Source organism: Mustela erminea, chromosome 5, assembly GCF_009829155.1.
Source record: "Mustela erminea isolate mMusErm1 chromosome 5, mMusErm1.Pri, whole genome shotgun sequence".
Lineage (NCBI taxonomy): Eukaryota > Metazoa > Chordata > Mammalia > Carnivora > Mustelidae > Mustela > Mustela erminea.
This window is the reverse complement of record NC_045618.1, coordinates 70295702-70319032: the sequence shown is the minus strand read 5'-3', so window position 1 is coordinate 70319032 and position 23331 is coordinate 70295702. Positions and strand designations below refer to the sequence as shown.

General features: G+C 38.6%; 2 protein-coding genes across 5 annotated transcripts in view; one reads left to right on the top strand and one right to left on the bottom strand.

Annotated features, from left to right (window-relative positions):
* USP50 (ubiquitin specific peptidase 50) overlaps positions 1–10417 on the top strand; it is a 40593-nt gene extending 30176 nt beyond the window's left edge. For both annotated transcript variants that reach the window (XM_032343711.1, XM_032343710.1), the window contains exons 7-8: positions 3593–3831; positions 10331–10417. In XM_032343711.1, the coding sequence (XP_032199602.1) occupies positions 3593–3784 (192 nt within the window). In that variant the 3' untranslated portion in view covers positions 3785–3831; positions 10331–10417. The remainder of the gene's footprint in view (positions 1–3592; positions 3832–10330) is intronic.
* USP8 (ubiquitin specific peptidase 8) overlaps positions 4655–23331 on the bottom strand; it is a 74265-nt gene continuing 55588 nt past the window's right edge. Inside the window, exons 11-20 of one of the 3 annotated variants that reach the window (XM_032343700.1) lie at positions 18769–19350; positions 15716–15802; positions 13877–13954; positions 13199–13461; positions 10983–11195; positions 10322–10532; positions 8627–8863; positions 7837–7979; positions 5671–5803; positions 4655–5497 (exon numbers count right to left, since the gene is read on the bottom strand). In XM_032343700.1, the coding sequence (XP_032199591.1) occupies positions 5312–5497; positions 5671–5803; positions 7837–7979; positions 8627–8863; positions 10322–10532; positions 10983–11195; positions 13199–13461; positions 13877–13954; positions 15716–15802; positions 18769–19350 (2133 nt within the window). In that variant the 3' untranslated portion in view covers positions 4655–5311. The remainder of the gene's footprint in view (positions 5498–5670; positions 5804–7836; positions 7980–8626; positions 8864–10321; positions 10533–10982; positions 11196–13198; positions 13462–13876; positions 13955–15715; positions 15803–18768; positions 19351–23331) is intronic. The other 2 variants (XM_032343701.1, XM_032343702.1) reach the window with 2 other exon arrangements.

Genomic DNA, 23331 nt, shown 5'->3' with positions numbered 1-23331 from the left:
TTGTTTTTGTAGTTCCTCTCTATTCCTTTCTTCTCTTGCCCTCTGACTTTATTCAGTGTTATGCTTGGACTCCTTTATTTTTTGTGTATTGTAAGTTTTTGTTCTGTGGTTAGCACGAGGTTCCTGTGTAACATCCTGCAACAGTATTAAGTTTGATGGTTGAGTTTGAACACATTCTAAAAGCACATTTTACTCCCTCCTCCAAGTTTTATGCAATATCCACGTCCTATTTTACATCCTTTTTTATATTCCTTGAGTAACTTATGTAGATGTAATTTATACTACTTTTGTGTTTTAATCTTTATACTAGCTTAATAGGTGATCTATTACCTTTCCTGTGTGTGCTTTTTTACCTGTGAAAATTTTTCCTTTCATAATTTTCTTCTAGTTTATGGCCTTTTCTTTTTCACTTAAATTTAAAGTCTCTAACCTTGCTTGTAAGGCCAGTTTAGTGGGGATGAACTCCTTTCACCTTTGTTTGGAGAAATTCTCTCTCTCAGGAACTTGCCTGGCATCTTCGTGCAGAGGCCACGCTCAGCTTCGGTCACGCGCCGGTGTTTAGTATGCGCTCTCCCGGGCACCCAGCTCCCGTCCAGTTCTGAGTGATGACCTTGCTGGGTAGAGTACCCTTCACTGCAGGTTTTTTCCTTTCAGCACTTTGAGGAGATCAGGACAATCCCTTCTGGCCTGTAAAGTTTCTGCAGAAATGTGTACTATCCTTTTTTTTTTGGTAGTTTTCAAGATTTTTCTTTGCTTTTGTTGTTCTGCAGTATTATTTTTATTTACCCTTAGTGTTCCTCGTATTTCCCAAATTTGAAGATTTATGACTTTTATTAATGGTTTCCAATCATTATTTTAATATGGTCTTGCTCCTGTAATACAGTTTTCTTTTACTACTAGGCATACACGGAATCTTCTTATTCAATTTTCCATCACTACTGCCTTCAGGGTAATTTCCTTAGCTTCATTTTTATAGTTTATTCACGGTCTCTCCAGTTCTATGTACTATTTAATTTCTATACCAACTTTTTTATACTGAATTTTGAAGTATTTTTCATTTCTGGAAGTTCTCTAGCTTTTTGTTAGCTTCCTTAAGTGTCTATCACTTCGTTTTTATTATTTTTTTTAAGATTTCATTCATTTATTTGACAGAGAGTGAGCACAAGCAGGGAGAGCTACCGGCAGAGGGTAAGGGAGAAGCAGGCTCCCCACTGAGCAGGGAGGCCGATGCGGGTCTCAGTCCCAGGCTCATGACCTCAGCCAAAGGCAGATTAACCAACTGAGCCACCCAGGTGTCCCTGTCTATCACTTTAAACATGCTTTTTTGGTAGTCTCTGTTTGATAAATCCATTATGTAGTCCTCGGGAGGGGGAGTTAATCGTGCTCTTTATTGCCTTCTGACTCTTACTCACAGAGGGCTGTTTCCATGTGTGTTCTGTAATTCTGAACCGTGAGTGGAACATCACTGTGGTTTTTGTATGTGTGGATCTCGTACAGCCTGAATTAAAGCACACCTATCTGGAAATAGAATGTAATTCTCTCTTCTTTTGCCACATGCCACTCAAATAATTCTCAAAATAACACCCAAAATAAATTCACAGGCTTCTGAGGCCATTGCAGGTAGCATAATTTTGAATCTCAAGTAAGTCTGTGCCCACAAATTCTAGGAATGACTGACTTTCTGCACCAAGAGCATAAGCTAAGACAAGTACAGTTTATCCTTTACTGAGGGTGAGTGTCTGTAAGAATCCTGGCTATGCGTGTGGCTCTCAGTCCAACGCCCCCGCTTGCAGAAACCTAAGACTTCACCTCCTGTGCATGTGTAACCTTTGAAACGCAGGCACCCTGTGTTCCAGAGACTAGGAATGGTCTTTACACTCAGGCAGTCATGGCATCAACCAAATATTTGGCTCTTTTATTTCCTGTTGTCGGCCCCTGGGGATTACTCTCACCATAAACTCTTTCAATACCAGTCATGGATTTCAAAGGGTGTTTACCAAGTTTATCCAACTTCCCTTAGTTTTGTAACTAAGGCTTTCACACTGTCTTCCGTAACTGCTGGAAATTCAAGTGTAGAAAGATGTTGTATCTTCGTTTATGTCAAAAAATTTTTTGACATTAAGTTATCCAAACTGATAACATCCAGCTGTGATCAGTTTGATCTGTTCCAATCAATACTTCGTCTTCTGGACACTACATATCCACCAGATGTTTTTTTTTCTCAAATTATATCACTCTCTCATGGGCACCATTTTATACATAAGGAAGCTGAAGCATATCAGCTTAAGGTCACAGGGCAAGGAGCAGGACTAGAGCTTGGATCTTTTAAGTGTCAGCTTTGGGATATTTCTGTAACCTGTAATGTGAGAGGTAGGGAAGATGAAGGTCTAAGGGAACATTTTTAAGTACCTCCTACATGCTAGTTCTGTAATAGCAAAGACACCTGCTGTGTAAGACACGTCTTACTACTCCATTTTCATAGGTGGGGAAATTAGAGCTCAGAAAGTTTAAGTAATTTCCTTAAGGTCACTATATAGTATTAGACCTGACTTTACAGTCAGAGCGGACTATAAAGATCCATCTTCTGGGATGCCATGGCGGCTCTGGTGGTTAAGCGTCTGCCTGCTTCTCCCTCTCCTTACAGCAGCTGCCCCCTGCTTGTTCTCTCTCTCCCCCTCGGAGAAATAAAACCTTTAAAAAAAAATCCATCTTTTCCCCTCTATACCAGGGGTCAGCAAACTTACTCTGTAAAAGGCCAGATAGTAAATATTTTAGGCTTCATGGGCCACATGGTCTCTCTCACAACTATACAGCTTTACTATTGTAGTGTGAAAGCAGCCACTGAGAAACATAAAATGAATGAGGATGGCTGTGTTCCCATAAAACTTTATTTACTGAAATTTGAGTTTTATATAATTTTCATGTCACAAAATAGTTTTTCAACCAAACAAACTATGAAATGCATTCTTAACTCGGGCCACGTGACAACAGGCCACATTTGGCCCATGGGCGACTGGTCTGTTACCCCTGCTCTTCACCCTCCACCTTCCGCGAAGTGGGGCTCTGTGGTGTCTGTTTCACACATTCCTTTACGGGGTGAAAGACATGGGGAAGGGAATGGAACAGGTTCTTCTTCGGACGTTCCATGACGGCGGGGGGGGGGGGTGTTGCTGCCCAAGTTCCTCATGCAGTTGTTTAACTGTCTTTTTTTCATGTTTCTCCTTAGCCTATCTTCAAAATTAAACTGTAAGCTCACTTAGGAAAGAGCACACTCTTCTTATTTTACAATTTCCTTTAGTCTTTAACAGTCTATGTATAGTAGGTGCTCAGTATTCAATGATAAGTATTTGATGCTGCCAAACACTATTGTATTTCATTCACAGACTCTTTACATAGTCAATGGGCCCAATTTATAAGCAGTTCAATTAATGAAAAATAACATAGCAGTCAGGCCATATGTAGGATTTAACAATATCACCACTACCTTTTAATTTAGTGTAAGGGACAATTATGAAGAATATTTTTGGCCCTACTGTTTTAAGTAGAGTTATTTGCATGTGACTATTAAGTCTGACATTACTTCTTCCCCTAGAACCACTTCGGTGACTTGGATGGTGGCCATTATACTGCTTTCTGCAAGAACTCAGTGACCCAGGCCTGGTATAGCTTTGATGACACACGAGTCAGTGAGATTCCAGATACTTCAGTTCAAACTGCTACAGCCTATCTCCTGTTCTACAGCTGCCAGCCCTTTTCTATACCTATAACAAAATGCAAAAGCTAGGAAAAAGGGTATTTCCTGGAAACTGCAAAACAAGCGATCAGAAACTGGTACTTAAGTTTTGCTTTGTCATTAAACTCTTGCAACTTACTTGCATCACTGGCATTTTTAAGTCTTTCTGGTATATTATGTGCCCTTTTACATAATAAGGATCTACGACAGGTCTGGGCTTACTGAAAAAGGCAGCATGAAAATGATGAAATGCTACTCAATGGGGGCCTTCAAAGCACTGCAAATTATGTATAGATTTCAGGTTTCAAAATTCAATGTTTATTAAGGTGAAATTTTTTTATCAGAGTAACTCAATTATATATATCCAACAAATTATTTTCCAAAGAGACTTCGTGGCGCTAAACCAAAGTAAGTTTTGTTCAAGTGGCTCTGTGACCTTAAGAAATTAATCAGACAACTTAGTCAAGAACTCTAATCAGTCTCTTAGACCAACTGCAGAACATGAAAGGCTGCCAACCTCACAATTCAAAACCCATCCTTTCATCCTTTCCTGGACAGTCCACCAACAGTGACATCTTTCAGAAGCACCTTTTACAATCTTATTTTTATATGGAGAGTTTTTATTTCATCTATAGCAACTGAGTCCATGAGGTAATTGCAGTCGTGCCTGACTCCTGACTTTCTATTTTAACTCTGACTTCCAACTCTGAGAATCCCAAGTGCTATATGCCGTTTTGGATCAAGTTGAAGGCAGAGTAAAGTCAGGTCCTAGTGCAACAGTATAGGTGAACTAAATATTCAGTCAATATAGTAGGATCAAGTGTGTGTGTGTGTCTAAAATGGTTTGCTAATATAAAATTAAAGACAGAACACTTATTTTTCTCATTAAGATTTTAATGTAGGTGTAAATGAAAATTCTCATTTTAAAAAATTAAAGAAAAGTTTCCATTTATTTTTTTAGAATAAAGATTTAGTGCACAAATACAGCCCAAAGCCAACAAAAAAATAGCTTTGCCCTGTCATTTCCCTAAGAAAGCACTGCAGTTACTCAGAATAGGCCAAAAGAAAAACAAACAATCCTCTGAGTTCTAGGCTTCACAAAAAGACCACATATTATATTATGTACATTGATTTGATGTGCAAGTGTGCAATAAATATATACACATACATTCCTATCTGCTTTACATCATTCTAGAGTATTCATAGATCAAGCTGGGATTTAGAAATGTGAAAAGGCCATAACAGTGAAAAGGAAAATAAAGATATAATGGTTTTTAGAATAGAATGCTATAGAATAATAATGCTTAGCTAGTTAAGTACTTTAACTTTGGAGCAAACTATAAAGGTTTTGAAATAAATGGTACCTGTAAGGAGTGCTTACTGCGATACTTGTTAAATATTATTAGTCAGTTTTTCGATAATAGCACTGACCTAAAATATATGGTGATAGTAACACAGCCCTCACTGTCCTAGAATTCCTCTATAGGGCCAGCTACAGCTATCCAGTATCTTTGTAAGTATGTCAAGAGTGGTGTTGCGCAGCTTCTTAAAAGACAACTAGCTTAAACCTACTTCTCTTTATGTGGCTACATCAGTTGCTCGTGGTCCCAATGAAGTATAAAAGAGGATATAAGCTGCCGAAGACTTCACCGAAGATACCGAGATATCGGAAACTTCGTGATCATCGAATTTAAACCACCGCTGTCTTGCTGCATTTTTACAATAGGCGGTGTAGTGACCTCCATCCAGCCCACCGTAGTGATTCTGTGCCAAAAGAGGTTGAAAATCAGTTTGAGTTATTCAGAATATGTTGATAATTTCAATTTAAAGCTTTGTTCTTAAAAAAAGCTTTGTTCTTTTCCTATGAAGTAAGGAACCACTTGTACCTCTTCTTTGTAAGCAAAATATGAAAATAATAAGTTCGACAAGATACTTACTGAGACAGAAAACAAATTATATTTCTTCAAATTGTTCTTTGGACCAATAACATACTGTGACAAGTCAAGATTTTCTAATGGGAAGTCCACAGAGGTCTGTAGTTTTTGTTTCCACCTGCCATCATAGGAAAAACTGCAGAGCAAAACATGACAGCAATTATACCAACAGACCAAAAATCTCAGAAGGACTCTTAATTCATTCTTTAACATTCTAGATTTTTAGCCAGGACCATAAACCATTTCAAACGCGTTCGGAATTTCAGTAGTGGAAAGACCGGTAAAGACGTGTGGCTTCATTTCTACTTTACAAACGAGAAAACTGAGGCATACAGATATGAAATAAGTCAAACAGCTAAGGGGGTAAAGACAGAGTCCTACTCTTACCTTGGTCCCTTGATCCCTAAGCCTTTGGGTCTACAAAGGTAACAAGCTATGATGTCCCAAGTTTATAATGCCAGTCACTACACAAGTACAAAAGAAAGACTGAAGAGAGCAACTCTTCATTTAAGATGGTACTACTGGGCACACTGGAGCTGGAACTGCAAACGCGCAGACTACACAGGACTCCCCACCCCCTCCTCAAAAGTTGGCGTGACACTGCTTTGTTTTACAAAAGACTTGGATTAGAACCTGTTTTTGCTAACCAAAAGAAATCTAAAGAGGCTTGCTGCCTTTAAGAAAAAAGGTGAAAAGCTCAGCAGCATGTGTTTTGCAATAAGCTGGTGGGGGCAGCAGGTGCCCTGCCAAGCAGCGAGAGTGGCCCCACCAAGCTCCTGCCCGGAATATTCGGCATCAAGATGCCACAGCTCTGAACTGTTGGCATCTGTGTTGTATCTTGACTTACTCTGTGCATCTGTTTGCAAGATATGTCCTACGAAAAGCCCAAGAGAAGGTTATTTTTGGGGTCTGGAAATGTTCAAAGACTTTCCATACAAATTAATGGTTAACTGCTTCTTTGCTTTTTGCCATTTTGGCTTACGAAAGATTTCACAGGAATACGCTTTCAGCATAGCAGGGGCAAACTGTAATGGCATTCCACTGTCCTGACATACTCAAAACGCCAAAATACTGGTATGTTATAATATTACATATAATAATATATATTATTACAATATTAATAATGAGTTAATTTTCGAACTGAATTCTGAACCATTTTTAGATATTCTGCAAAGAATATGCACCATTAAAAATTTTAAGAAAACAAACGTATAATCATTTAAAGAATGTTTCTCTATACCTCTACAATCCTCAAGAGAAAAACTAATGTAACAAGCTTTTGTTAGAAAATTTACATGAGGAATTTGAACACATCAATGCTGAAATGATATCTGCCAAAGAATCTTCAGTAATACAAAATGAAACAAATAATAATAGAAATGCTTTCTTTGAAACAAAAATTACAGCTCTCGATAAAAAGATAAAACTTAACAGTTTTTGAAAATAATGACTCGTGGTTATCACTCCTTGGATAGAATATATATAAAGACAAAAAAAAAATCAGAAGACTGAGACATGTTTTATAACTCTCTGGTCTTCATCCTTCTATTATAGGGTCAGGTTTTTCTCACAGGCTGGAAAAATCTGGACAAAAAGGTCTGCACCCAACAACGGCATCTTTAACATCTTTAAGACTACATTTTAAAAAATCCTGTATTTAAGGGGCACCTAGGTTAAGTGCCTGACTCTTCATTTCAACTCAGGGTCATGAGGTTGAGGCCCACCTTGGCTCCATGCCGATGGGGGAGTCTGAGACTCTCAAGCTTCTCAAGACTTTTCCTCTGCAGGTGCATGCTCACTCTAAAATAAATCTTTGAAACAGTCTGTATTTCATTTTCAGCACATGATTAAATCTTTTTTAGTTTAGTGTTTGATAAATTTTATTGGCTATTTTTATTTGGTTTATAAATGTAAAATTCCACATTTGAAATAGTAATTTCAATTACTAAAAATTGAAATTAAAAAAACTGAAATTACATGAAAGAGTCATGTTAACATTTTGCACTGTTATTGCAAACACTAAGGAACAAGAGTCTCCTCATTTCTGCCTTATTTCCCTAACGACATAATTTTCCTTTCTAATGCATCTTTAGCAGGCAGTACAACAAAATTACTTGAAGGATTTAGAATTCCTTCATCTAATATTATAGAAAAATTTGTTTCCTTTACCGTTTCAGATGCACTAAAAGCACAGGTGGCAGTTTCCAGATTTCTATCTTTTTTAAAGAATCCCGTCGAGTTCTGCAATGACTGCAGTAAAACCGATTGTTATCTGTGAGCTTCTCTTCTTTGGAAAATAATCTAAGGCAATCCTGGAGGCAAAAACAAGTAGTAGTTACTCATTAATTCATTTCTTCACTGTATCACTCGGCATCTACTCAAGAAATTACTCTGCGGGCAGGACGGATCCAAGAGTGAACAAAGTAAACAGTCCCCTCATAAAGGTTAGGACCTAGTGGGGAACCCCGAGGGAAGAGCCGACAGTAAGGAGAGTGCAGTGCGTAGTGAGTGCTGCCTGTGGTGAGGGAAGCAGTCCTGGGTATCTGCCCTCTACCTGATGCCTCAGGAAGTATGGCTGGAAGAAAGGACATTCTCGAGAAAGCAAACACAAACGTATCAACAAGCTAGCTAAATTATGCTAGTGTGAGGAAAAGAGCTATTTATTTGATCTCCAGAGAGAACAAATTCTTATAAAAGTGAGCCTAAATTAGAATCAATATACAATTTTCAAACTTCTTCAAAGTGTAAAGTTTAAAAACCATCAATTCTGAAAGAATATTTAATAGGAAAATACCTTTTAAAAAGGAGAACTTTAAAAAAAATCTTTAAGTTTTTCTAATCAGACATAATTAAAATTTGTTTTACCTATAAAACATTTATGTAAAAAGTAAAGAGCAGAAAATTGCTAAATAAAGTATATGTTTGTATGCATATAAACAGCATTTCCCCTCAAGCTTACCTGTAATGTACATTTACTTGTAGAAGCTAAGGGTAGAGACAAATACATGAAGGCCTCAAATGTCCTAGACTTTTTGTGACAGGTGAGGCACTGTACCGTGGATTTAAACTGGCCCTGAAAAAGTGCAACAATAATAGATTCATTGAGCTGCTTGTGTTTCTGCCAAGCATGCTCTGCAGCTTTAAAGTCATCAAGATGATCATTATTTTCTTCTTTATGTCTCTTCCGATTATCAGCCTGGAAATAAGATTAATATTAAAATTTATATTACTATCTCTAAGTCAACATTTACATACAAAATTGAAAGACTATATGGCATATACTTTGCAGATTTAAATACTTCTGCCTCCTTTCATGAAGAAGTTCTAATCTCATTAAGTACTACAAAAAATTCTAGCTAAAAACCATCCCTGTAACCCTACTTTATCAGCAGGGTATGACTTATTTTAATTTATTAAATATTGTACATATTTATTTGAGTGTGTGTGAAAGAGAGAGAGAGAGAATCTGAAGCAGACTCTGCACTGAGCACAGAGCCCAATGTGGGGCTCGATCCCACAACCATGAAATCATGACCTGAGTCGAAACCAAGAGTCGAACGCTTAACCAGCTAAGCCATTCAGGCGCCTCACAGGACTTATTTTATAAAACAAATTAAGAAAATGTATTTTATTAAGGAATGGGGATTAAGGAGTGCACTTGTCATGTTGAGCACTGGGTCATGTATGGAAGTGCTGAATCACTATATTGTATACCTGAAACTAATATTAACTGGAATTAAAATAAAAAATTTAAATAAAGGGGCGCCTGGGTGGCTCAGTGGGTTAAGCCGCTGCCTTCGGCTCAGGTCATGATCTCAGGGTCCTGGGATCGAGTCCCGCATCGGGCTCTCTGCTCAGCAGGGAGCCTGCTTCCTCCTCTCTCTCTCTGTCTGCCTCTCTGCCTACTTGTGATCTCTCTCTCTGTCAAATAAATAAATAAAAATCTAAAAAAAAAAAAAATTTAAATAAAAATGTATTTTTTTTTTCATGTTGAAAATTTTACTTTTGAAGAGACGATATCCTAGATAGAATTTTTGTTGTCCTAAGGTTATGGATGAATACACACACATACTTTATATATATTCATATATACATGTACACAAAATATTTATTTACATGTACATGTATGTGTGTATATATCTACATAGATATGTGTGCATATATATATGTTCAGTGGTAATAGTGATCCCAAAGGTATTTGAGAGATACGTGCCTCAGTAACTTTTCATGTGAGTCCTCTGGTTATATGAGGTAATTCTTATTTTAAGAAAGAAGGATAAAAATATCAAATACAAAAAATATAGAAAAATACAATAATAAAGACATTCAGGTGGTCTACAGCTAATCTTTTATAAAATTTGTGTTTATGATTTACTTTCACATACATGTGGTCACAGTTATCTCCTTTTTAATATTTTTAATTTCTCACAATACAGCCTACCATTTTAATAAGCAAATATAAATTATATATTTCTTTTAAAATATTAGACCTATCAGATATATTTGTTTTATAGTTCCCTGCCTTAGTACAAAGTTGCGAGATTTGAATAAACTAGCACTGAACAATTCCCAACTACAATTTTGAATTGCTATAAAAATTAGTGTTGAGCAACCCTAAAGAGTCTTTACAACTTAGAAAAATCAGATTTCTTACTTTATTTAGATCTTCATGGAGACCATCCATCAGGAACAGAAGCAGTTCTTGTGAATCTTGCTGGCTATATCCTGCAAACTGGTCATTGATCTTCCCAATGGTGATTTTAAAGTCTTTTGGACTGATATACCTGTACTGTCCGGTCCACAGGGCTTTCATAATTATGCCAAATTCTTCAGCCACTTCACCTTTATGCCCCAACAAATTTGACCTTTGCAAATAAAGTTAAAAAAAAAAAAAAGTTTTTTTTTTTTTTTTTTTTTTTTGTTAAGGTACAGTGGGTTCCTGAGGTCAATATTAAATTCTTCACATACTGTAACCTAACCCTATTTATTTATTCAGAGGTTTATTACCAAATACTCATCTGAATCTTACTTTGATTATACCCTGCAACAACTTGCTTCTTTTGGGCTGTGAACCCTGCCCTATCTCTTCCTCCTCCTCAAAAGACTTCAGTTTATGATGGAGGTTCCGCCTTCGTGCACTGCTCCTCCCTTGTCTGTCCTTTACCAATCAGAGGAGGCTTTTCTCACATTTTTCTTAAGAATAAAGATGTTTTTTCCCTTTTCCTAATTTAACTTCTCTGAAGCTGGTTAGTAAGGAAGTGTTACTTAGATCACCCTTTTAAGACTACATTGCAACAAGTAGGAAATTTCTTTACCTGTTAATATCATCCTGGTAACAGTTTCGGTTGAAATAATCAGCCAAATGTGGAGCATTACATAGGCACTGCAGTATCGAGTTCATATAACAAGTATTTCCTAAATTACGAAGTCCAGTGAGAGCTGGTCCAGATCCTCCAAAAACAGGATTGAGGTTCCGAATCTGAGAAGCAGAAAGCCTTGTGATCTCAGCTTTAGGATAGCATGTTGGCCTGAGGAAAGAATGTACATGATGTCTTCAATTGCACTGCATCTAAAATTAAGGTTCATACTACAAATGGTAGCCAACAAGTCATAAGGTACTAGGTTTTACAACACATTTATTATCTAGGTAACACCAGTTATATTCCGTGATCTTCCCAAGAAACAAGTACCTTTAACCTCTTATGTGTGTCAATGGTTCTTACACCCTGAGACAGATTCCCTGGCTTCTCATGAACAGGTAGCATCTTCTGGTAGAGAGGGCTCTTTCGAATTCCTTTAAATAATCCTAGGAAGTTTAGCATTACCGAATGTTGAACTCAACCAGAATGCCAAACAAAGAAAGACTAAAAAGTTTATTACTGTAGAATAGATATCAAGAGACAGGGATTATTTGGGTACCATTACCTGAAACATAAATGTGTGCTGACAATGTGGTAGCCACTGGCCACAGGGAGCTATTTAAATTTAAAGTGAAATTAAAAATTCAGCTCCTCAGTTACACCTGCTATAATTCTAAACAACCACTACCATACTGAACAGCACTGGACTAGAGAATGTCTTTAAGACTTTTGTTATGTAGTGTATTGGACTTATATGCAGAGCTTCTAGAACTGCTACAGCATTAAGAAAAATCTTATTTATTACTGATTTTAAGCATACTTTCAATCCTGAAATATTAAGAACAGATTAAACCATGTTTCAATCGGCTTTTCTTTACATGTGTTTTATGCTTAAGCTTCATGCTTTACATGAATGCTCAAGTATGCATGCATGTATTCCTCTGTTGCATACATATAAAAATACATAAATACTGCATGTGTGATTGTTTTCAAAAACTTAAAATCCTCAAGTTAACAAACTTTAATGAGAATGATGATTCAGGGGCGCCTGCGTGGCTCAGTGGGTTAAAGCCTCTGCCTTCAGCTCAGGTCACGATTCCAGGGTCCTGGGATCGAGTCCCGCATCGGCTCTCTGCTCAGTGGGGAGCCTGCTTCCTCCTCTCTCTGTCTGGTTCTCTGTCTACTTGTGATCTCTGTCATATAAATAAATAAAAATCTTTAAAAAATAAAAAAAAGAATGATGATTCAATAAAGAATTAAATCTTACCATTTTTTAAAAGACTTTACTTAATTGACAGAGACCGCAAGAGAGGCAACACAAGCAGGTGAAGTAGCAGAAGGAAAGCAGGCTTCCCGCTGAGCAAGGAGCCCAAAGATGTGTGGGGCTCCATCCCAGACCCTGGGATAATGAAGACAAATGCTAAACGACTGAGCCACCCAGGCACCCCTCTTACCAGTTTTAATAGTGAGTCCTAATATAAACCCATTTATTTGTACTTCCATCTATCCATTTCCCCTAAAAGTAAGCATTAGAAGTGATAGGCAGATTTGACAATTATCATCTCATAATCCTATCAAATCATAAGCCAGGAGCATTGGAGAGATCACACCAGGAATACATCTAAATGAGATATTGGTTTGGGAAAATTAATTGAACCTACTGATCAATCATTACTTGTGAACAGCAGAAATGCAATGAAGAAAAAGGGAACAGAGTAAGGATGAGGAGCTGACACACACAATACCTGTTATTCCAACACTATTTAAGTTTGCTTCCACAGTACAGGTGAAGTTAAAAAAAAAAGTTTGGAATTTGAGAGCTGCAACAAGACAAACTCAACAATTCCTCTTTAGAGGAATTTAGGGACCGGGAGATTTATGAAAAACTTTTAGGTAGTCTATACCATGCTGCCTTAAAATATAATAATGTATTTTCTTTTATATCCACAATAATACTTATGATAATCTTCCCTGATATATTTAGGTTAGCATTTGAGATAAAAACCAAGGAATGTAATCCTCTCATTTTCCCCCTCTATGCTAAATAACAATGGCCGCTATAGCTATCCTCAGAAATTTCTGACTCCCTGCTATTAATAAACTGGTATGTTTAGAGAAGAAGTTTTCAATATAGCAGATTATTCTAGTTCTAAGAGTTAGGACAAACTTACTTGTTTTCCCGATTAACTGCTGGAGTTACTGTTGGCTTCCTCTTCTCTTCCTCTTGAATGGCCTGGGTTATATCTGGGGAGGAGTAGGAGCGCTTCAGTTTGGACGGTTCCCTATCCCGCTCAGCAGGAATCTGTGGCTTGGCTTTATGAGTTGGAGGGGTGGAAGGAGGTGCAGATGAAGGAGCCATTTCCGGCGGATACATATGAACAGTGTTGGTGGGTGAATGATAATAACGAAAAGTTCCAGTGATTGGGTCAAGAAACTTAAATGGAAAAGAGAGAAAAACAAAAAACAGGTCAAAGAACAATGATCATTACAAACAAAAAAAGTCACTCAAAAGTACTCCAATGCTAAACTTACTTTTGGATTAAAATAATTTGATAAAATGGTAATAATTACTTCTATAATAGAACTTCCAAAGAACTTCAGGTATTAAATAAACTGTTTCTAAATGACAAATGCCAGATCTGCTCTCATATATTGTAGCCAGCAGCTCAGATTGGATATACTGAGAAATATAAACATGCTGTAATTAGGGAAATGAGCTATATCTTCCATCATGAAGAAAAAGAACTGACTCTGCATTAGAGAGGATGTAGAATAAACAACAAAAAAAAGCTTTTTAAATAAGAACACATGACCATGTTATTTATTTATGTGCTAATTTTTAGTTTTACCTTGGCCCAGCCTGAAGGCAGTCCTGGTACGATCCTTCCCATTTCTTCACTTCGTGCTCTTGTCAAAGGCTCTCGAGCCTAGTTTAAAAAAAGATAAATAAATTTAAAAAATAGTAAATTTTCCCATATACAAACTTAAGCTACCTCAAGTTCTAACATTTAAGCCTTGTGTTGGCTGCCCTTAATATTTTAATTTTTTTTTTAAATTTTTAAAAGATTTTATTTATTTACTAGACAGAGATCACAAGTAGGCAGAGAGGCAGGTTCCCCGCTGAGCAGAGAGCCCAACCTGGGGCTTGATCCAAGACCCTGGGATCATGACCTGAGCCAAAGGCAGAGGCTTTAACCCACTGAGCCACCCAGGCGCCCCCCCTTAATATTTTTAAAATCAAGTTTAAAAATGAGGAACTAACTACATGTGGTTTCAAATTCCAAATATTGCTCGCAAAAGGAAGAGAAATGTGTGTATGCACAAGCCCATAATGATGGTGGTTTTTAAAGTTTCCTTAAAAAAACACAACACAAAGACAATTTCACTGCTAGCTATCAACCCAAAAGAAATGAAAACATATATCCACACAAAGATTTGTATGCAAATGTTCACAGCAGCATTATTTATAAAAACCCAAAAGCAGCAGAAGCAATCCAAATATCCATTAACTGGTGAATGAATAAAATGTGGTATATATCCACATAAGGGAATACTATTCATCAAATACAAAGTAATAAACTGTACACATTATAACTGGATGAATCTCAAAAAATTATACTAGCTAAAGACAAATGCAAAAGACACTACACACACACACACACACACACACACACACACACACACACAATTTAAATGATACGCCCGGAAGTCACCTAGCTATGGAGACAGAGTAGATCATGGTTATCTGTGGCTTTAGGACAAAAGGAATTTCAAATGTTCTAAACCCGGGTTAATACCTGTTTTGTAATTTAAACTGCAATCACTGAACTGTAAACTAAAAATGGGTGGATTTTATGGTATGCAAGTTATACCTCAATAAAACTCAAATAAAAACAAAGGCAAAAATATATAAGACCTAAGTATTTTTAAAATTGTAATGAACACATAGAACAAAATTTGTCATTTTAACCATTTTTAAGTGTATAGGTTAGAGGTATTAAGCATCATTTGCAGTGCTGTGCAACCAATTTCAAGAACTCTCTTCGTCTTGCAAAATGGAAACTCTGCACCCAATTAAACAACTCTGCACTTCCTCCATCCACCTGGCAACCACCGTATATAAATGGAATCATACAGTATTTGTCTATTTGTGACTGGCTAATTTCACTTGCAAAATGTCCTGAAGATTCATCTATGCTGTAGCATGTGTCAGAATTTCCTTCATTTATAAAAGGCTGAATAATACACCACTGTATGTAAATACCACATTTATTTATATATTCATCTGTGGACAGATATTTGGGATGCTTCCATCTTTGGCTATCAGGCTATTGTGAATAATACTTCTATGAACACAGGTGTGTAAATATTTCTTCCAGACCCTGCTTTCAATTCTTTTGGGTACATACCTAGAAGTAGAATTGGTGGATCACGTAGTGAGGTCTAGGTATTTTCTAATTTCATAAAATGAGAATACACTATTGTACTTTAAACAGGAAGATAAACATCTACTCCTCTTAGCATATAAACGGCTCAATCATGTAAAAAAACAAACAAAAACACAGTTACGGAAGATAAATCTGCTTTTCCTCAGAATGCAGACCTTAAGATGGAGGATGACAACATGGTAAAGACAACCACATGGTTATAACCCATAGGTTCCCCGCACTCAACAAACTACCACTTACTTTATTTCTTTCAATGTCTTCTGTATTCTCTCTAAAAGTTCCAGTTTTCAGAATTCCACTTTCTGGTTGCCCTTTAATCTTAGCAGGCTGTAAAATTATTAAAATTTCAGAAGTGAAAGAAAACTCAAACTATCCTCCATGATAGACCTGCTGGTCAATCACTAGCTAATAAAAATAAATCCATCAGAGTGAAAATATAATAGGAGGAAAAAAAAATGAGATCTCTGAGTTTATTTAGTTTTATTGTCAAAGTAGATATTTTTAATTAAAGGTGATAGACCCCATGTGGGATTTCCCAACACTAAAGATAAAGGAGAAAATAAACTGATGAATCAATGCGGTGGGAGAGGGAAGTGTGCAAGTCGCAGTGGATAGGGAAGCACTGACTCATGATACACGACCAAGTGTGTTGCTGGTCACCAGTGTATATTCACCATGACCTCCTTTGAACACTGTCCTTTTTTTTTTTTTTAAAGATTCTATTTATTTATTTGACAGAGATCACAAGTAGGCAGAGAGGCAGGCAGAGAGAGAGGAGGAAGCAGGCTCCCCGCTGAGCAGAGAGCCTAATGTAGGACTCGATCCCAAGACTCCAGGGATCATGACCCAAGCTGAAGGCAGACGCCCAACTGACTGAGCCACCCAGGTGCCCCTTGAACAATGCTTATTTATTTATTTATTATTATTATTTTTTAAAAGATTTTATTTATTTATTTGACAGACAGAGATCACAAGTAGGCAGAGAGGCAGGCAGAGAGAGAGAGAGGAGGAAGCAGGCTCTCCGCGGAGCAGACAGCCCGATGTGGGGCTCGATCCCAGGACCCTGGGATCATGACCTGAGCCGAAGGCAGAGGCTTTAACCCACTGAGCCACCCAGGCACCCCTGTCCTTTTATTTTAATCTCACATGATTTGGTTGCTTTCAAAGTGGTCATGTTCTCCCAAAATGAACATATTGAAGAAAATGAATAGATTATGGGATACTCATACAGAACAATGTTCAAAAGCACAAAATCCATTTTATATCCTCTTGGAATCTATCATAGGTTCCTTTAAAAATTCACTTGAACTTTACAGTTTATTTAAAAAATGACTACAGTAAAATAAAAACTTCTCTAAGTATTTGTGACAATTTTAATAAAATTTATTCCAAAATAAATTACGTATTTTGCTTACTTTTAAAAGAGCATGCAATATGTAATATATATGTATATAATAACTTTTTTCAATGTGTTATATATTATAGGAAACATCAAAGACTAATGTGATTATCTCAAGGTTAGATTTGTAGAGCTATTTAGATTTGTATTTGGCACCTGTATCACTTCTCGGCCTTTTGGCTAAGATCAAGTGTGGCACCTATACTAAAAGGCCCCAGAAACATGAATGCTTTAAGTTCTTAGGACTGTCTGCCTCGAAGTGAAGCAGAAGTGGCTTTGGAATCTTATTGCACATGGGCTCCTAGGCAGAATACTTAACCTCCAAGCTTCAATTTTATTTCCAAACTGAATACCTCATGGACTTATCATTAGAAGGATAAGATAATGTAGGAAAAACACTTGGTGTATAATAGCTACTCGATGAATAATACTTAAACTCTAACAGCTCAACAATTCTGAGTCTCCCATGAATAAAGTGAGATAGCATTTTAGTACATGGGCTTCATTTCTCTAACTTTAGGTGTTTAGAAGGCTTCTGTATGATACTGATACACACACACACACACACAAACACACACACACTTTTTTTTTTTTTTTTTTTTTTGGAGAGTGAGCATGCATGATGTGAGTGGGGTAGGCGAAGGGCTGAGGGAGAGGGAGTTAGAGAATCTTATGCAGGCTCCATGCCCAGCACAGAGCCTAATGTGGGACCCAATCTCATGACCCTGAGATCATGATGTGCACAATGCCACTCAGGTGCCCAGAGAGCTTTATTTTTGATAGTTAAGGTTACTAGGTAAGTGTCCCTGGATAAGTACGCCATTAATATGAATTCTTAATTCTGGTCTGTGCCTGAACTGCTGCTTCAGAAGTTATAAAGATTGACATTCTGTAAAGACAGTATTTTTGCCTTCTATCTGAAGTCATTTTTACACTACCAAAAATGTATTTCCATTTATGTGTACATAAAAAGGGCTATAACTGTTCCTGCTATTATAAAAACCTATTTGTTGTTCAAAAGGGAAAAGCACCGTTAATTGTATAATACAGGGGAAAAAAAAGCACATATGATACCATTAGGTTAGCGAAGAGTAACAATGAAAAATGTTCCCCCAAATTATGGGAGTCAATCTTGGGGAGTAGCCAGGGGCAAAAAAAGGCAACACTAATGGGATTACTGCCAGTATTATTGACTAGATGAAGCAACAAACAAAATGCCACAGACATGACCACAAAAAATCACTATACACAATGAGAAATGTTGAGGCATTTAGATGTCACTCATTTTGGACATATTCTAAGCAGATACAAGCTCTATCATATACACATTTGACACCTAACTCCTTCACACTGAGAGGGAGGTTATATTTACATTTTTTCTAGATAAAAAAATTTTTTCTAGATAAAAATTTTCTGGATAAAAAAATTCCATAAAAATGAAGAATGCAGCAAGTTATCTCAATTGCTAAAAAAATACTGCATTTGGGGCGCCTGGGTGGCTCAGTGGGTTAAGCCGCTGCCTTTGGCTCAGGTCATGATCCCAGGGTCCTGGGATCAAGCCCCGCATCGGGCTCTCTGCTTAGCCGGGAGCCTTCTTCCTTCTCTCTCTCTCTGCCTGCCTCTCTGCCTGCTTGTGATCTCTCTCTGTCAAACAAATAAATAAAATCTTTAAAAAAAAAAATACTGCATTTCACAGACATAAAAGCAATCCCATTCCCAGTCAATCAAAGGAGAGTGGGTGAACTACAAATGTAGCTGGATCAGGACAAATCTATCACCCACTAGAAAATCACTTAAAAGGTCTGCCCTATTTATGGAATGCCCCTGGTGTCATCTCTTTATCTAACAATTTATTTCACTTACTTGGCAGTTTGTACTGTTTGTTTCTGCTTACCTTGCCTGAATTTGAATCTCCTGCCACCGAAGCATGGGGCACATCTCCCACCGCCTTTTGCTGCAGTTCTGGGGTGGGACACCTTTTGCCCCTATCTTCTGCAGACTTCTTGGCATCGGTAGTTTCATGTTCACTTTTACTTTGTCTTTTTACTCCTGTTATTTCTCTGCCCCTCTTTGCTGAAGTTTCTTTATCTTCTTTCTTGGCCTCACTTTCTCTCTTTTCCATTTCTTCTTTTGCTTTCTGTTGCTTTTCTGTGATTTCATTTTCTTCAGCTTCTTGTTTCTTTCTGGCTTTTTGTTCTTGTTCTTCTCTCCTCAGTTTCTCTTTTTGTTCTTCTTGCTGCCTTTCTCGGAGTTCTTTTTCTTGTCTGTTTTTCTCCATTAGAAGAGCAGTTTCTGCATGAATACGAGCTTTTTCTTCATCTGTTAACATGGCAGTTGGAGGGGGAAATACTGGCTTTGTGGAACGATCAGGAACAACTTTCCCATCCTGAGGAGACTGTTGCTCATGATCTTTATTTTCAGATTTTATTCTATGATCTTCAGGCAATCTGACTGCTGGTTTTTTAGTACGATCAAACTAGATCAACAAAAACAGAGCAAAACATTCTTTTGTCAAGATCCAGGAATGTAATCTCAGTTCTTAAAATCAACTTGTTGTAAAAGAACCATCACTTTATGGAGACAACACGTGCCAGAGGATCTATTTGTGTCTGTCAAGATTTCTCATAAGGCGCTTGGCACTTACTACCTCTTGATTCCATACTTTCACTATACCATGATATGTTATGTACTTGGAAGAGTTCATCTAAAACATAAAACCTAGACCTGGCCATACCTAAATTTAAGTTCCATTTCCACATATCCAATTGCTTACTCAATATCTCTATGACAGTGTCTCACGCATATACCACAAACATAACATGGCCAAAATTGATTACACAATATTCCCCCTACAAACATGGTCCTTATCTCATGGATGTAACCACTATCCAAATAGCAGCACACACCAGAAAGCTGAGTTTCATGTGTCCTCCCCCTGACCTAGTGCAGTCTGATGATTTTCTTCCTCTATCTGTCCCTTTCCCCTAGCACCAACCAAGTCCATGCCAACATCCTCCCTACACTGTTTCTAACTAGTTGCCCCATCTCTTTTCTTGCTTCCCTTCTCTTTCCACACTGTAGCCAGAATAATCATTTTAAAACAAATATGACTATGTTCCTCCTATATATAAAACCCTACTTTTTTTAAAAAAAGATTTTATTTTTTTAAAAGATTTTATTTATTTATTTGACAGAGAGAGAGAGATCACAAGTAGGCAGAGAGGCAGACAGAGAGAGAGAGAAGCAGGCTCCCCGCTGAGAGAGAGCCTGAAGTGGGGCTTGATCCCAGGACCCTGGGATCATGACCTGAGCCGAAGGCAGAGGCTTTAACCCACTGAGCCATGGCACCCCTAAAGATTTTATTTATTTGACAAAGAGTGGGAGAGAGAGTGAGAGAAGGAGAAAGAGCACATGTGGGGGAGCAGCAAAGGGAGAGAGAGAAGCAGACTCCCCACTGAACAGGGAGCCTGATGCACAGCTTGATCCCAGGACTCTGGGATCATGATCTGAGCCCAAGGCAGACGCTTAACCAACTGAGCCACCCAGGCACCTGTAAAACCCTGTTTTAAATAGCTACTCACTGTACTCAGATGACATCTAAAGTCTGTGTGGCCCTATGTGGCCTCATCTTCCCACCTCTACCTATCCTCTACCTAACTCTCTATCTTATGTCAGACTAATCTACACACCAGCGCACCCCCGTCCCTGCCTTTTTAATTCCAAAGATGCCAAGCTCCTTCCCAACTCAGGCCTTTATACCAGTTGTTCATCTAGAATACACCTACTACGACTTTAGGTTGTGGCTTAAGTCTCTTTCCCTTAGGAAAGACTTCCTAAATCCCCAAAGTCTCCTGATACATGCTCTCCTAATATCCTATTTTTCCCCTCATATATTTATTGGGATCCTTGATTAAATAACTATAATTACTTGTTTAAAAATCTTTCTTCCGTCCTAGACTATAAACTCCAGGAGGGTAAAGACTGTGCTTGAGACATAGTAAATACGTTGCCAAAGGATTGGGTAAAATATTCCACAACACCTTTCATAACAGGTAAGCTACTAAATTAATAATTAAATGTTCATTCCCTCAATTTAATAGGATACTAACCCTACAGAATTGTTAGAAATGACCCAAACATTTTTTCTCTTTTCTTTCTTTCCTACCTTCCTTCCTTTTTTTTTTTTTTTAAACAAATTGAGGGTTTTATTTACATAACAGGACAAGAAAAGTATACAAAAGACTCTTTGTCAAGTGGGTAAAGGCAAAGCTCTAAAATTTAATTTGCAGTAGGGTGTGGAACTGGACATTAAAAAAAAAAAAGAAGAAAGAAAGAAAAACTAAAGACAGAGAAAAAGGCAAAAAGGTAACCTGCAACATGGATGTCCTGTCAGGGGGAAAATGAGCACTCAATGACAGCTGGGACAAGTTTCATCTGTACACAGAAATGGGACAATTCCTGTAAGGTTCCAACTAATGAAATTTCTAGGTTAATTCTTAATCAGACTATTCGAATTTCAGGGCCAAATGTGCTTGGCCTGGTATGTCTACATTCTGGGGCTGGGACAGGGAAGGTCTTTGCCAGACAGGCCTCAGCGGCTCTGGTCCCTTTCTGGGTCACACTTCCACTCCCCCACGGGAACTCAGTAGTCTTCTCTGGGGTATGTCAGCATCACTGAGCCACTGGGGAGGGACATCCTCCAAACCTACCACAGGTTGCTTCCTCCCATCACCCATGGGCCACAAAGGCCTGGCTCTCCCATTAAACTATGTTTGACTTTTTCTTCCACTTACATCTCTTCCCCGAGTCTCAGCATGACTGGGCAAGCTGTAGTTACCTTACATGTGTGAAAATGTGCCATTATCACCTTTCATCATTTGAGTTAAAACAAGACTGTTTTCTCTTTTCCTCACAAATATTAATGATGCAGAACTGGATCCAAGTTCATCTTCAACATGAGCCTCCAGAATGTCTAGCTACAACTTTCTCCTACACTGGTTCCTTTTTCTGTACATTTGTCTTTCTTCCCCATCCACCTTCTCCACATGCTGGTGCCACCTGGTTGGCTTGAGCGGTGAAGCATGAGCACTGAGGCCTTCTTTGCAAGGCCTGGGAAACTTAGGGAAACATGCAGGTATTGCTACCAACCCTACAGATTGATCAGCAACAACTATTTGGACTTCTGGATATTCTGGAAGCAGAACTGTGGCCCATCACAGAGGCCGGTGGAGGGGTATGTTAAAAGGAGTCTCCTCTTTCTTTCACCTCCCTGGCCAATGGTCCAACGGCAGTCTCAGGGCTGTCCTGGTGGAACATCCAGCTCAGGACCCATGCGGCGCTGCTCTCTGGATCTAGGTGAGATGTAGACAAACTTGGCAGCATCAAAGAGGGAAGGTTGCTACAAAGGCAGTCAGTGAGAGCTCATGGGCTTCAGAGGGATTTAAAGCACCTGTAGCCACCCATCATCCCTTGTCCCTGCACAGAACTGAAATCCAGCCCAACTAAGATTCCCCAGGGCTCATAAACCAGACCTGGCTGTCCTACTTCCACTCCTCCTGTTCACCGTCTTTCTTGTTTTGACTTCCAGCACACCTGTCTCCTACTTACTGGTTCCTTCCCCAAATCACACACTTTCCTTGCAGGCGTAGCGTCTCCCTCTCTCCCAAGACAAAGGGCCTTGGTGGCTTGGTGTAGAGGTGATGAACAGTCAGGAGTAGGCGATGATGGCCAGCAGTTGAGGTGTACAGCTCCAAACACAGAGCCAGACTGGGCTGGCTGAGTATGACAGGAGCACTTGCTCAAGCGACCTCTTCAACCCAGCGTGCGTCTGACCTCCCTCCTTCCTTCACCGTTACTGCACATTTGTGTCATGGGGGAGGGGGATGGGAATCACAAGTTTTATCTGCTTTAAGCAGTCATGCCCATCATCAACAGTTTTCAAAGCATCACACCTTCAAAGAGATTTTCCTTCCTTCCTTCTTCTCAAGACCATAATTAAACTCCAGGTGACAAAGGGGTAGAGGCAGGAGCTGGGGTGCATGACTGACAGACAGCTCCTTTGCTGCCCCCAGAACAGAAGCAGCCAAGGGCTGTAGTGCCGTGTCACGGTGACCTTTCCAGAACATAACAGATCATCTTAGCCCAGGTCAAAATTTCCTTTCTCCCTTATAATCACCACTCCGCCACCCACCCAGAGTGCTCCCCTATGTCAAGTGTCTGCCTCCATGCCAGCCCTTGTGGGTTAGCACACTAGAATACCAAACCTAAGGTGGGCCTAATTCTCTGTGGGACTGTCCATCAGAGCCACCTGTGTGCTAGTCATGAAAAGCTCAGAGGATGGGCAGGGATATTCTGTTCATAACATTCATCCAATTCATTGAAGACACCTTGTTTTCCTCCAAGGATTTTGTGGGTTCAGGTCTGAAATGGTCCTGGATTCGCAGAGCTCCCAGAGCTC